This window comes from Stigmatopora argus, chromosome 8 (assembly GCF_051989625.1).
Source record: "Stigmatopora argus isolate UIUO_Sarg chromosome 8, RoL_Sarg_1.0, whole genome shotgun sequence".
Classification (NCBI taxonomy): Eukaryota; Metazoa; Chordata; class Actinopteri; order Syngnathiformes; family Syngnathidae; genus Stigmatopora; species Stigmatopora argus.
In genome coordinates this window covers 10,442,742-10,457,944 of record NC_135394.1, presented here as the reverse complement: position 1 = coordinate 10,457,944, position 15,203 = coordinate 10,442,742, and the positions used below count along the sequence as shown (strand labels likewise).

Genomic DNA, 15,203 nt, shown 5'->3' with positions numbered 1-15,203 from the left:
TCTCCCTTGATGCCTTATCACTTCATCTGCAGGGGAGATTAAAGAGGTCACCTTCCAAGTTTCTTTACAAACTAACTGCCTATTAGATATACTCAATTATATTACAGCTTTTGAGTACCACATGCCAAAAATATGTACAATGATTGTGGAAAGAACTTCTAAAAGCACACTTATTTCAGTGATGCTTGTAGACAATTCTTGCACAAATACATTGTATGTATCGGACTATCATTTACTATTGCATTTGTGGAATTAAATAAAAAAATAAATGCAGTAGTCTTAAGGGGTGCGATTTATGCTATTTCTTAAGGGCTATTTTTAGTAGGGTTGCCTACTAGGGAGAAATTGAGCTAACAAGCCACAAAACATTAACTAGGGTCAAACGGAAACAGAAAACAGAGCCTATCTTAATTGACTTTGGTCACCCTTGAATGTTTTTTCTTTGTTGTGAGTTTTTTAATTAAATGAAAGTCTTGTAAAACACTCCTAAAACATACAATTCTTACACATACTATCCATCAAATTTGGCACATAGTTCATAGGACTTGGATTAAATTTGTGTTTTGAAGGAAATAATTGCAATCTGATTTGAATATTATTGAGCCAACAAGATATGAAGGATTAAGAGAAGCACTGTCATTTAAATGTAAAAGAGACTCTTATATGACCTATCCTTCAGCCACATACATAATATGAGTGTTTGCAAATGTGAAAAATATTTCACGAATCATAATGCAGTATGCAGCAAAATCAGGAAGAGCATGATAAGATGGGACAATAGCAAGAAAGTCATTTTGCTATGAGTCCACCCATGCTCCAATGAGCTTCTCGTTTCAAAATAGATGAAGAAAGCTGGGCCCGAGGAAAGCAGTGAGATATGCAGGCAACCCTCACATATCTGATGATGTACAGGCCTGCCTTCACATTCTGAAGAGAGCGCAATTTCCAAGCTAGTCTTTTATAATTGTATTTTTTTCCCTTCAAAAAGGCCTTACAGCTAGACTGGTGTGATCCATCTGAAGTGGTCGGTGTAGTAATGGGTCATAGTGATGCGCTCATCTTGGTAATGGCTTAATTGTGTTATCAATCTCATCCAGATGGTGCCTTAGCCCTACAGGTCTGCCCCTGCGACTGTCAACCACCATGCATTCATGCAGGAGAAACTGCTCTCTTTCATCTGTTTTGCAGGCTCAAAATGGTGAGTTAGCACTAAGTTTGTGCTAACTAATTTGTTTCAAGCCATCATTTGACAAGGTAATTAAAGTTTAACCTAAGGGGCCAAAGAGAGGCATGCTGTTAAGGTGTATCTACGCATTGGTATGCTTTTTTTCCCTAAGAGTCACCCCCTATAAACATTTTCTTTTTCTCTGCAGTACCTTGGTAAAAGCACATCCTCTTTTGGATTGGATTGGATTGGATAACTTTATTCATCCCGTATTCGGGAAATTTCATTGTGACAGTAGCAAGAAGGGGGGGAATGCAACCAATGGCCAACTTGGTAGTCCTTCCTAAAAATAAAAGTGAACAGACTTGTGGAGTCCTTGGCAAGCCCAAGGCAAGAAGAAGGTCAACAGGCTTACATAGAAGACCTGTTATCATCTGGCTAACATGTTATCGGAGAACCTGCAGTAGTGTTTATTTACAGTTATTGCTCCCTCTGGGTGCACACCTCAATGCCTGGGGCTGATTGCTCTGTAATGAGTTCAGGAACACTGGGAACTGATGCAGCAAGCGAAACAAGAGAAGCAAGAAATCACTGGCCAATAAACAATAGGGGAAAAAAGAAAGAGTGAAAAAATAAAGAACAGAACAGAAAATGTGACATATTGAAAATTTTGTAAAAAAACACGACAGAAAAGTGAGTAATCATGGTCCAAAAATTATACGGTATCACAATACAGCTGGAGGAATTATGAAAAGTCAGTCAGTTTCAGAATCATTTCTCAAGCTTAACTCGATGTCTCCATGGGTATCATTGCACATCGGTAAAAGATAATACTTGCAATGTGTTCTATCAAATTCAAATGAATAAATGTAGTTGGCATGACAACAGTTTGAAACACAGTCATCTTATTCCCTAAAATCGATGCCCCCGCCAAATGACGTGGTGCGACCACAACACGTGCCCCCAATGGAGCGCGGCGGATGGAACACCGTCAGCCCCTCAGACCATTCGGGCCGCCACAGACTTGTTTTTAGGAAGAGGACATATCCGTAGACACGCCACCAACTCAAACTTTATTATTAATTTGTTCTTAAATAAAATATACCATAAAACCAAATCCAAGCAATGATAGACTAATTACTTTTTCTACAGACGGATGTAGATTATGATAATTCAATTTAGATGTTCATCATCAGACACAGCAACGAGATATTTTACAATCATAGTCAGAAATCCATAATGTAGAGATAGAAAAAATATTGAATCGAATACGTGCATTAAAATATGACTTTGTATTGTATCGTTATAAGAGCTACAAGCATTTCCGCCATTTTCCCCCAACCTTTTTAACTTTTATAGAAAAAAATGTGGATGCATTATAATTAATGATCTTCTTTGATTGCTAGAAATATCTATTTGAAAAACTGACTGGTAACATTTGCTGACATTTGCAAAGATGAGGGTCTCGCTTGGTCTGCAATGTGTTGCTACTATCGGTGTCATCAACAATTAACTTACATAACATAACGGTTGTTTGTGCTTCCTTCTGGCAGATGAGGCCTCTGAGCTCCACAGAGCCAATGTGTTCACTTAATGATTAGGCATGGCACACTAAAATGGGTCGGAATGTCAGGAAGGATTATTGTACTATAGCATTTGCCATTATTTTGGATTTCTTCTCATCTTACCGAAACATATGCCAAAAAAAGTAAGCCTTATTTACACACAAGTGAAATACAAAAACAAATTTTGCCTCAATTGAAAAAAATGGCGGCCCAGCAGCTGAGTGGTTAGTACGTCAGCCTAGCAATTCTGGGGTTCTGGGTTCAACCCCACGTCGGTCCTCCTGTGTGGACTTTGCATGTTCTCACCAGGCCTGTGTGGGTTTCTTCCAGGTTCTCCGGTTTCCTCCCACATTCCAAAAAAAAAACCAAATACACTACCGTTTTACTCTGAGTATTAAACAGTAAAATTCCTAAAGTAGACGTGTAGGTGCTGCAACTGGATAATTTATTTTTACATGAACATATGCGATTCAGACACAAGGGAGATTAGGAGTGCCATTTTTTTATCTCTTGTAGTGGGTGTCGATTGAGAGAGTTCAATAAATGAGTGACAAATGATTGGCATGTAAATTATAAATATTAATGTGCACCAAGCTGCGTGTATGACAGGAACAACCACCCCCACTCCAAAAACCAAGCTGTTTAAAATGAGAATACTGTTTCTAAACACAGTGAATGTGTTCCTATCTGTCAACTACCAGTAGCATTTTGAACATTAGTCGATTTTAACCACATTTGAAGCCGGGATAGATCATGGTCCATGACCGAATCCATTATTCTTTGGGTGTGAATGTGTTCAATACATTGTTTTCTTGAATGTTCTCAATCTGTGACTCAAAGCGTGCTATTACACAGGTTTGCAACTTAGACAAGTAAATCTATTTTGAGAGTCTCAAAAGGCTTGGACTCGTTATTGAAGCGCAGCATAAAAAGATTAGCGTGTGCCTACCTGTTCCCTATTCGGCCGTATAAGTTAGGTTCTATCAAGTGAATCGATTGTAAAAGCAGATGAGTCGATGGAAGGTCCCTATCAATGGGCCCCATTAAACATTTGTCACCCCTCGGGAATTTGTTTGAACAAACAAGTCACTGACAGCGTGCTGCAGTCAGACTAATCAGCGAGTGTTTAATTACATCTGCAAAGTCCAGAGGTGCAGGAAAACAATAACCCTGCTCTGTCAGTGTCATCCTTTGTTGAAACAGATGGCACTTTAGTCAGCAACATCGAGAGGACGCATTCACAAAAGAATTTGCGACTTAGACGAGAATGTAAACAGTTTGAGAGTACAACGAAACAAATGTGACAAGTGAAGATAAGAATGTCATTTTAGACTTCATTCTAAAAATAATTAAGGTTTTCATATCACTTCAAGGAATCTGTGCATTGTGAAATAATACCCACTAAACAATGACTTTAAATTTGCAGCTTAACAAAGTTTATTTGCGACTTTGCATTTTCTTAAATGTAATACGGCATAAATATCAATCTGCACCAGCAAATCTCCGTTTGTATGTTGGGTAGTACGTAACGCAAAATGTTGCCAAGTTGAACACTGCAGTTCTGATTATCATATGTTTGCTATCAAAAAACTTTATCGCTTCAAAGGGCCTGGTGGTAAAAATTGCAGAGCCTGGACACCAGTTTCAAAACCTTATCTTTAAACCCTACTTTTGAAGTCTAAATCTAGATTGAAACCCTAAAACTGATTATAAACCAACATGAATGTATTTTTATCTCCATAAGTGCTGTACAAAAATTGGTAAGTGAAAAGTGTAGTATTGGGATAAAATCGCAACATGTGAATCGTGATAGGAATCGTATTGCCAGATATGAGGCAATACACACTCCTAGTGAACATGATTACAAAATAAAATAGTTTTGACACTTGATGCTCAAAAATGTGATTTTAACCTCCAAAATGCTTAAACAGTCACGATTCCCCAGACTGGATTTCTTCTACACATGAACAACAGATGATTATCTATATTTCATGCATATACGATAGTACGATTAACAGCGTTGTTAACACTGGTCACCGGAACATAACATGAACAGCAAGACACGCGCCAAAAGAAAGACATACAAAATCAAGTTAGTAAAACATAAGCTACTCCTTTCATTTGATATGAGCGAGCAAACATAAATCCCTCCCCCATTCTAACTTTAGCATTTACTGGAGAGATATTAATATCAATTGCATAAATCATTCAGGGGATGCATCCGGAGCCAGAGATGTTATGTATGTTAGCTGATCTCAATTTGGGATCTCAATTCCCATGAATCAATGTCTAAGATCCTCTGAAATGTCATTATTGGAAATGGGGAAAAACTTGGGAGTGAAAAATTCAAATACTGATATAATTTGGTACATTATATATATACACAACAGATTTAATGAAAATAATTTGTTGGCTGGGACACAAGGTTGAGATTGTGTTAATACATGCAAATAATAATTGGGGGGGAAATGAAATCAAGACCTCACTGTCAGCTCAAATTTGAATAGGCAGCCAATTCACGGAGGCAAACATTTGAGATCTACAGTGAAATGTATTAGGTGAGCATGTAATGGTTGTTCCACCACCCTATGTAGTACAGGCTTGTAGAACGTATATTATATATGATATAGTCCTTTGTTTTCTCAGCTATATCATTAAACATGATGCTGCAATATTTACTATTGCTTTGGAACTGCACAGATCCAACACAGTCCATTAAGATTTCACATATTTTTCAATGGAGAAAAAACTGAAATTAAATCAATGCATCGCAGAGTGAAACTATTGCAAGTATAAAACCTTGACCAAGTATTAATATGAATAACCATTTTGAAGCTCTCCTAACTGTAAAAAGTTATGACTGTAACAGGTTAAAACAATAACACGACATCCAAGCATATGTTATAGGTCAAGGTCAGCATTAGCAGTTAGTTTACTCAGTTAACAACAAATTAACAATTAAGTCACATTAAATCAGCCTTGATTATAATATAATGTCAAATTCTTTCATATTCTATTAATTTATAAACATAATATGACTAACATACGAATGAGTAGTGTACGGTACTATAGTGTAACTGCTACTCACCACTCTCAAAGCAAGCATCAAAAACAAGATGTCCCTTTCGTGGAGATCCTGAGTACCCCGGTGGGCTCACTGTTAGCTTGTTGACATTTCCCACCAAGGCTTCCTCACCTCCAGCTTCCATGCCTACACATTTATTATTGAAGAAAGGTATCACTCCACTATAATATGATGCACAAAATATGACTTTAGGTACATTTTATCAAAAAGGCAAGGTATTAAAATGTAGTTTTAATTTTATTTTTGGTTTATAAATATTTCTGAAATGAGAATCAGTGGACTTGGGTTAGACTTCAAGATTTTTAAAGTGATGCAATACCTATATAACCCTCCTAAAAGACCATCTGAGTTCAAGTACATTTAAAGTCTATTACACTATACTGTTAATAAATTACTCCAAAACAACAGAATTTGTTTAATTGTTTTTAAAGCAACATGTTGAAATTCTTTCACATATGTAGAAATGTTGGATGGATGTTTTTTGAATGTGGAAGGAAATCAGAGTACCCGGAGAGAACCCACAAATAAATAAACAAATTTTATATATATATATATATATATATATATATATATATATATATATATATATATATATATATATATATATATATATATATAGATATAGATATAGATATAGATAGATAGATATAGATAGATAGATAGATAGATATAGATATACATATATACATATATACATATACACATATATGTATATGTATATATATACATATATATACATATACACATATATGTATATGTATATATATACATATATATACACATATGTATATATATATATATATATATATATATATATATATATATATATATATATATATATATATACATATATATACACATATGTATATATATATATATATATATATATATATATATATATGTGTATATATGTATACACATATATATATATATGTATATGTGTATATATATACACACATACATATATATGTATATGTATATATACATATATATATACATATGCATGTATATGTATATATACATATATATACATATGTATACATATATACATATGTATACATATATACATATGTATACATATATATATATACATATATATACATATGTATACATATATATACATATGTATACATATATATGTATGTATGCATATGTATACATATATATATATATATATATATATATATATATATGTATACATATATATATATATATATACACATACATAAACATATATATACATATATATATATATACATATACATATATATATATATATATATATATATATATTAAAGCAACATTAGATATATAGATATATCTATATAGATATACACCGTCTGTGTGTGGGGGGGTGTTTTTGAAATCAATACAGCTTCTGACAGGTAGTGTCAACAACTAACATTTTGTTGTGATTTTAAAATAACTACATAATTAACCAGGCCTCATCTTTTCAAAGAGGAATTGTGGGAAAGTTGCTCATATAGGCTACTGAGAAGTGTTCTAGTTAATGACCAATGATAACGCGAAGGGGAGACACGTGTAATCTTGCACTTCTCTGGCGTGAGGTCACCAAATTTGACCAGCAACGCCGCACCTGCAACGCAGAGCTAATTAAGATATCAGCTAACCTAGCTAGAACTCTTCCAGGATTAATAAACCGGATCCCTTAAATCGGACATCTATTCAAAATCTAAAATATTCCCAAATGTTTTGCCTAACTTCGTTGAAGCATGCGAGAGTTGCAGCAAAGCTAGTTTCCAGCATGCAGGTGACATCACTCCTGTTTACATCCGCACACCTGCTAGCCTAAGCTAATGTTTAAAGCACGCCGAGAGGGAACGCGTCGTGGGTCGTGGATCGTGGATCTTGGATCGTGGATCGTGGATCGTGGATCGTGGTTGCTCCGAGACCGTCGTTTTGGAAAACAGTCCCGATGAGCGAGCTAAGTAGGTAAGGAGACTAATATTTACACACCAGGCTCGGCGTCTTTCCCTTGGTTCTCCTCCATCTTCCTTTCCATTCTTGCACAGAACAGCAGACGCGCTCTCTTTGTTGCCACGGCAACGGGGTAAGAGGCAAGGGGAGGAGCTTGCAATACGAAGCACTCAATGGGCACACTCTAAACTTGGCTTTCTTCCATTGAAGATGACATGATATCATGCAAAAATAATTTAACCCTTTACATGGCAAATTACTAAATACTATATTAATATTTAAAAAGAAAAAGCTTCTATAAAACCTGGCATTCAATGTGTCCACATATGTGAACATCATATGAGGCAGTTGGCTTTGGGGCCTTCTAGTGGAAGGGGCACAAAATTGCTATAGGGGGAAAATACTCAGAGAAAGACATCATTCAGGTAAGGTATATTTCAATATGCTACATATTAAATATATATTATTTATGTTTAAACTGACTAAATGATTGTTCTCGTGTCTCAAATCAACACCTGGCACCATGAACATCTTGTTGCTCAGGTTTTATTCCTCTTGTTGACAGTAAAAGGTGTGGGAAGGGTTGTGTATCATCTCACTGTGTTAGTAGCTAGTAGTATTGATGAATGGATGTCACTTGTGTTGCTATCAATATGGCATTTAAGGCTTTTAATCATTTCTGGACATTTCTAGTTAGTAGGCTTTCCTTGCAGTGCAATTCTCTTAGATTCATGATACTGGTCCTACCTCCATTTTATTTCAGCCGCACCTACATTTTTCATGGTTCCAGGTAATGTACTTTCAAAGAAAGCCAATCACTGCAAGCCACATCCACTGATTCTGAGTCATCCTGCAAATTGATTAAAGCTGGTGGTTTTCTAGGCAATTGGTGCATAGATGTCATCAAGGCCAATCAGGCCTGGTCCTATTCCTTTCCCATTACAAAGGCTGCACCTGATTAAGTACATCAAATGAGCAGGCATACAACTCCCGCAGCAAACTAGCACACAGGCAGTGGCTAATTTTCAGCTTGTGTGACTAGACCAAATGAATAAAACCACAAAGAGGGCTATGATATTTCAGTTTGTGTGTGCATATGTGTGTATGTTGTATTTGATGACCTGCGTCAACAAGCCACTGCGCAGATAGGTCAGACTGATTACTTCTCAGATGACAGAATGAGAATACTGAGCTGCCGTGAAAAATTCTATTTTAAAAAAAATGAAGGATTGAATGACTGCCCTCTATGCTATGTCATTGTTTTTAACACCGTGCCAATTAAAGGGCTCTACGGTGGCACAGTCACTCATTTCACAAGAGGGAGATTGAAATTGAATTATGGAACATGAGGAGAATACATTAGATATGCTGCATGTTTCTCTTTTTCTCTGCTCTTATCGAATAACAGGGAAACATCAGGGTGCTTGAGTTTACCATAATATCCTGGCTTGTCTGTAGCAGATAAGGTAACTCTTGACTCCAGTCTAATATCAAGGCAGAAAATCATTTTGGGGTACACAGTATTCTGTATATGGCTTTGCATAACATTCCACACAAGTAACACTAAGAAGTATTAAAACTTCTTAGTGTTACTTGTGTTTGCAAATCTTTAATAACCATTAAACCAACCGTCCTCCCCAACAAAATTGATTGGATGGCAGGCAATGAGTTTAACTAGCACCCGAAAAGGGTTGAACTTGTCTTTCGTTTGTTCTTAGTGTCTGCTTAAAATGTTAGGGGGTTAGAAAAGAAATATTATGAATCAAGTTTTTGGTGAAAAAATCAGAGATGTTATTTTTAGGCTTTATCGCCCACTCTTAATTAGTTCAAAATCCTTATTTCAGACAAACAAATAAAATTAATGGACAAATTCACGCTGATGAAAACAAACTCCTTGTCAGGAAGAAAAATATAAATGTCATAAATAAAGCTTTCTGCACAAGGTACACTTTGAATGCAACATTTCCTAGTCAAGATTTCTGCATAGTGCATAGAATAATTTACTGCATACATTCATCATTAAGATACACAATCGCTTTAAAGAGAAGCGTGGTCTGCTCCGTGGTCTCTCACATTTTAATTGTCTCTCAGGAGATTGTACTTTTACATGCGACTGCTGATGTGTGTATTCACATGTTTGCAGGCATCCCTGTCTTGGTGAAATAGTTGAAGCTACAGTAACATGAAATGTGGCTATTTTTGTCTCTTTTGCAAGTGGCGGATACAATACACTATCACTTTCTTGTTTAGAGTATGTCAAAAAGCACCCTGGGATACTATTTTTTCCCATTCACTTTCTTTCTGAAAGTTTAAAGTTGATTTATTATTTTTGACTCCAATTAAGAAAATCAGTGGCTTTGTTTAGTTGTTTTTTTTTACATTTTTGCACTCTTCAAATAGGTGTTGTGTCATTGGTGTTAATTTTTTTTAGGGTTCTGAATCCATCTTTAAAAAAAAATCTAAATGAACAACAATATGCTGTATTGTGCAGACCTCTAGCAAGGCCAAACAATATAAAATATGGGTAATTTCCTATTGAGAGAATGTTAGAACAATATTCAAGTAGAATACAAATGAATATGTTGCAAACCTCGGCCTTGTAGTTAACAGTGAATGCACATTAGAAAACTATTTCAATTAACTAAATAAATGATGAAGAATTGCTTCTGCTAAACAGTATTTCAGAGATTATAGTTTGTGTAATTGCTTTTACAAATTTACAAGTTCTGCTGACTACTCGTGATTTTTTTAAAGTAAAAAATTATAAACTATTTGAAACGCTACAATATCATTTCATCTAAATCGGTTCCATACAAAGTGACAATTTAATCCCAAATACTTTTTTACTGAGAAAAAAATACAAATATATTTTAGGAACATTTTGCTTCCATTTTCAAATCATGTGCTTTTGTCTGAATTCAACCTGGTGCTGCACTCAGTGAGTTTCTTGGATTTTTGTATCAATAGGTTGTTCATGTGTCTACGTTAAGCCGATCATTAGTGAATGAGGTAGTCATGCAAAAATCAATGCGAGACACAAGTGGCCGCAAGTAGGGTGGCTACGAGGGCAATGAAAGGAGGGGGTGGGCAGCTCAAGAGAAACCAGCCATCAGTACACAAAGAATCACTATGGTGACAGCAATCGGGGAGTGAGGCGGGGTCAAAGAGGAAAGCTTGAGAGGCAGCTGACTGAGGAATCAAGTCTCACTCTGGATGATTCATCTGACAGTTCACCCCTCCATCCCCCTCACTTCCCAGGGCACCGCAGGGCCACTCGTCCCCTTGAGACCACCAGCTTTGCAGAACAGGGATGTGCCCGGCAGCCTGTTTCTAAGAAGAGAGAAATATGAGCCAAAGCCATGACAGTAGAAGAGCAAAACAATATGTTTGATGATACAGTACTACGCACATGTATGTTTCCTACATTGGTGATGCTTTCTGTGACCTGCTGATACTCCTTCACACTTTCTCAGTCCCTCCTAGCATTATTTTGAACACTAGGGGTGGGAATCGCGGGGTAACATAACAATATTTTGCCAACAATCACAGCAGTATGATTATGGAACATAGTTGTGAGCCAGCACCTCACAGTTTAAAGGGATAGACACCACTTCATGGATATAAGACTTTTGATAAGGGAGAGAGCAATGTTTATAAAAAAAATTATACAATTTTTGACCGCAGCTAGTGTGAGATGACAGTTATACACACACCTGTGATCCGCCTTGTTTCCATGCTTTTCTGTGATGAGGGTAAGAATAGCTGTTCATAAACAGCCGAAACAAAGTGGGATACTCAAAATTAATTGGCTAAAATAGCTATGATATTTGAAAAATAAATAATATTTTTATTTGTCAATCCCGATAATTTCTGCCCAGATTCAGATGATAAAGATATTATATGTCCCGCTGAAATTGGCCCAAAGAACCTAATAATTTGCTTTCGGACCACCCGTTTCGGCGGATTTGGATGTATTGACATTTAACGCTGGTCTATCTAATCTGTAAAATGTTGTACCACCTTAACAGGATGTCAGTCAAAAGTGTAAGTGTCCAGTGTCAATAAAACACTATTACCTGGCTTGATCTTGCCAGTTAGATTCCTTGATGGCCAAAGCAGAATTCAAAGCATGAGTAGCGAATGATGGCTGTAATTACAAAGCTCCTTGTATCACACCACTGACATTAGCGTTACGGAAGATGATAACTCCAATTACTCCAGCAGCATGACCCCCATTACGCAACTCCATAGTGAAACTTCTTTATTTCAGCAGTATTTTCCCACAAGTCTAGGTTGATTGATACCCAAAAATAAAATCACCAATATTTTTTTAACCTAAATATTTATGATGTTTTTTTCTGATTGTCCCCTCTTTGCTTTTTTAAGAAGACAAAAGGTAGTGAAATCTTAAAATAAGTTTAAATCTTGATAGGACACTAAATGAATAATTTGTGGTCCATGAAGGCACTAGATGTCCAATCCATTTCTAATGTGAAGCCTGGCAGCAAAAGATCACTTCAACCATGAGCATTAACAGCCATTCCTCTGAGTTTAAATGATTTGGATCTGTATAGTTGTCCATTGCATGTCATTAATTAAATACTGTGAAATTAAAAAAAGAAATCGACTAATAAGGCTTAAAATTGCTGAAGTTGAACAAACGTAATTTAAATATTGTGTGACACATCTGTCTTTTCCCCCCCTATTTGTGCTGTGAGCCCCTTAACACAAAGAAAAAAACTGAATAATCTATAGCATAGCTGGTGTCTATATTCCCCTTATGGCAAAATAATTATTAATCATCTGCAATAAAAGTTAACATATAGGCACAGTGGATAAGATTATATATGAATAAAATGTGCATCATTGGTGAGGAGTTCCTTGTATAAATTTCTAGATATTCTGAATTATATTCTTGGCTCAGGACAATGTTTTGACATTTCTTGTTTGTTGCACAGTTGGACTCTCCTGTGACTAGCTGCTTTGTCATGGCCCTGCCACACCCTGCTGAGGAAGAGGACAGCCACCTGACCTTGGTGCTCACATCAGCCCATCCCTCGCTTGTGTTCGTCTGCCGGCCACTCAAAGGTAGCCTTCTGTTCCTTTCACTTTGCTTTACCTTTCATATCATAAATACACAGGCATTCCGCTGCCAAATGTCTTGCATAATCCCTTTTCCACATTTGAATCCAGTTTGATTAATTAGATAACACCGTGGAAACATTAGTCCTCAGACCACAAACCAATCCTTTTATCCTTGCCCGTTGCTTTAATGGTCCACGAGGGAGTGCTTTCATAAGTGCAAATGTTCCCTTGACGTGTAGAAAAAAGCAGAAGAAAAAGAGAAGCGAATCAAACATATAGGAGTGGCACGCAGAGGAAGGCGGTTGTGCTGTCCATGGTGCTAGAACAGTCTTTCCACCTAGTGGTAGCGCAAGTGAACTGAAGCCGCATCATTTCGTGAGATGCGAGGGGGGGGGTTAGAGAGATGGAGAGAGAGAGAGAGAGATGCGGGGAGGGAGAGAGGGCGGGAATGCAAAGAGGATGTTACAGGGAGAGAGAAGGAAAGAGAGCAAGCGCTATAGGGAGGGGAGTTTAAACTAAGTGCTATGTTTTGGGACAGCTAATCTGCTAGCGAGCAGTTTGCGGATCGGAACGTATTGTGTGAGCTACTGTGCGGGGGATAGATAAGGCAGCACGCCAGCCCGCCAAGCCGACCTACCGACGTCCCCTTTTAATGTGCTGACTCCTGGGAGATTTTAAAAAAAGAAGAAGAAAGAGAAATATTGACTCAAGACGTGTGCGGGGATCTTGGACAGAGACGGCATTATTTCAGCAACAGCCAGAAAGGCGCATCTGAAAGATAAAAGAGAGCTAAAGAAAAGCATTTAAAAAAAGAGAGAGACTGCGAAAAAGAGAAAATAAAGGACTTGAAGTGACACCTACAGATTTTTTTTCAGCTTGTTTTTTTTATTTTTATTGCTTGATTATTTTTTTTCTTGATTTTTTTTTTCTCATTCCGGGACTGACTCCCATCCCTAGAAAAGAAAGAGGGGAGGCAAGAACTGAGCTTACACGTAGAGGACAGAAAAACAAGTACCGAATTTGAACATGTTTGAAATAAGCCGAACGCTCAACGCTGCCTTGCTGAGCAATGAGGTAAAGATATTTGATTCCTCTTCTCCGTCCATGCTTCACCTGTCTGCTCCCAGCCATTCTGTCATGTGCGCGTCAGTTCGTGTGCATGTCTGTGCACTTCTGTGTGCTTGTAGACACAAGACCGATTGATATCACCAGCTCATTTTCATTTATGGTCATATGGAGAACAGCTGCTCTACTGTAATCGTAAATGGAGAGCTCGTACCCATAATTTGCATCACCTCATTGTAACGAAGGTAGCCTTCATACCGTTCCAACCGTGCTTGTGAAATTTGGGGCTTCAAACTGTGCCTTGTTATGCTTGTAAGTTTGAGCACTTGTGTGTTCACCTGCTTTTGTGTGAGAGCAAAAAAAATGTTCCCTAATCCCCTCCTTCTCTCTACGCTTCCTTCTTCATACACACTCCCTCTGTCCTTTTAATATTCATCCTCCTCCTTCCTTCCTACCTGCTGTTATCTGTATCCCTCCCTCCCTCCCCCCGCCACCCCACCCTACCCCACCCCACCCCTTTCCCTTCTTCTCCTCCCTTTTCCTCCCACGTCAATGCGTGAGCGTGTGTGTGTTCTGTGAGCAGCATCTCAAGATGATGGCGAGGTACGGGCAACTCTCGGGACTAGCAGCCAGTGGCATGGGCTCCGTCCCCGAGTCGCACTCGCCGCTATTTCCCAGGGATCTCCCGTCATCGCCCGCCCAGACGGGCTACAGGTCATCCCTGGTAAGAGGATATAGACAGAGCACTGTATCTCCATATACAAGTCTCCATCTTTTAATGAACACAGGCGTCCGTTATTATTCCATGAAAGGTAGCAGGGTCGGGGTGGCGAGTTGTTTGTGTGTGGGTGAGGAAAGAAGCAAGAGGGCAGGAAGAGAACAAATCAATTGTGCAGTCCAAGCAGTATTCCCGATGGATGATATTAGTTAATATTTGCATTGTTGTGTTTGTTCAATTACCCCGTGCTTACTCTGTCTTTAGTCTCCGCCAGACAGACTCTTATCAAGGGAATTGGAGGTGTTTGTGTGTGTGTGTGTGTATGCAATGTGAGTGTGGTTGTTTCTTTGCATGGCTAAAATAATTCATTGTATGGAGTTTTGTATTGCTCAAGGGTGATGAAAATCAAATAAGGCTGAGAATAGAGGAATGAGAAATGTCATTAAAATTAGAGTTTAACTCCAGCTTGCTGCGCACGATCTTGCTACAAAAACGACTACTAGATAATCACATGAAATATTTTCTCCTGATCCCAACATTCCGCTGACATTCCCGGTAGAAAAGATAACTTCAAGGGAAGGG

At 37.6% G+C, this 15,203-nt stretch overlaps 2 protein-coding genes across 7 annotated transcripts in view; one reads left to right on the top strand and one right to left on the bottom strand.

Annotated features, from left to right (window-relative positions):
- agbl4 (AGBL carboxypeptidase 4) overlaps positions 1–7,900 on the bottom strand; it is a 212,241-nt gene extending 204,341 nt beyond the window's left edge. Inside the window, exons 1-2 of the mRNA XM_077607305.1 lie at positions 7,793–7,900; positions 5,819–5,941 (exon numbers count right to left, since the gene is read on the bottom strand). Coding sequence (XP_077463431.1) covers positions 5,819–5,941; positions 7,793–7,838 — 169 coding nt within the window. The 5' untranslated portion in view covers positions 7,839–7,900. The remainder of the gene's footprint in view (positions 1–5,818; positions 5,942–7,792) is intronic.
- Positions 7,347–15,203, top strand: part of elavl4 (ELAV like neuron-specific RNA binding protein 4) — an 81,871-nt gene continuing 74,014 nt past the window's right edge. For 4 of the 6 annotated variants that reach the window (XM_077607309.1, XM_077607307.1, XM_077607308.1 and 1 more), the window contains exons 1-2: positions 13,325–13,912; positions 14,487–14,627. In XM_077607309.1, the coding sequence (XP_077463435.1) occupies positions 13,865–13,912; positions 14,487–14,627 (189 nt within the window). In that variant the 5' untranslated portion in view covers positions 13,325–13,864. Of the gene's footprint in view, positions 7,769–12,711; positions 12,842–13,324; positions 13,913–14,486; positions 14,628–15,203 lie in introns of those variants that run through there. The other 2 variants (XM_077607314.1, XM_077607310.1) reach the window with 2 other exon arrangements.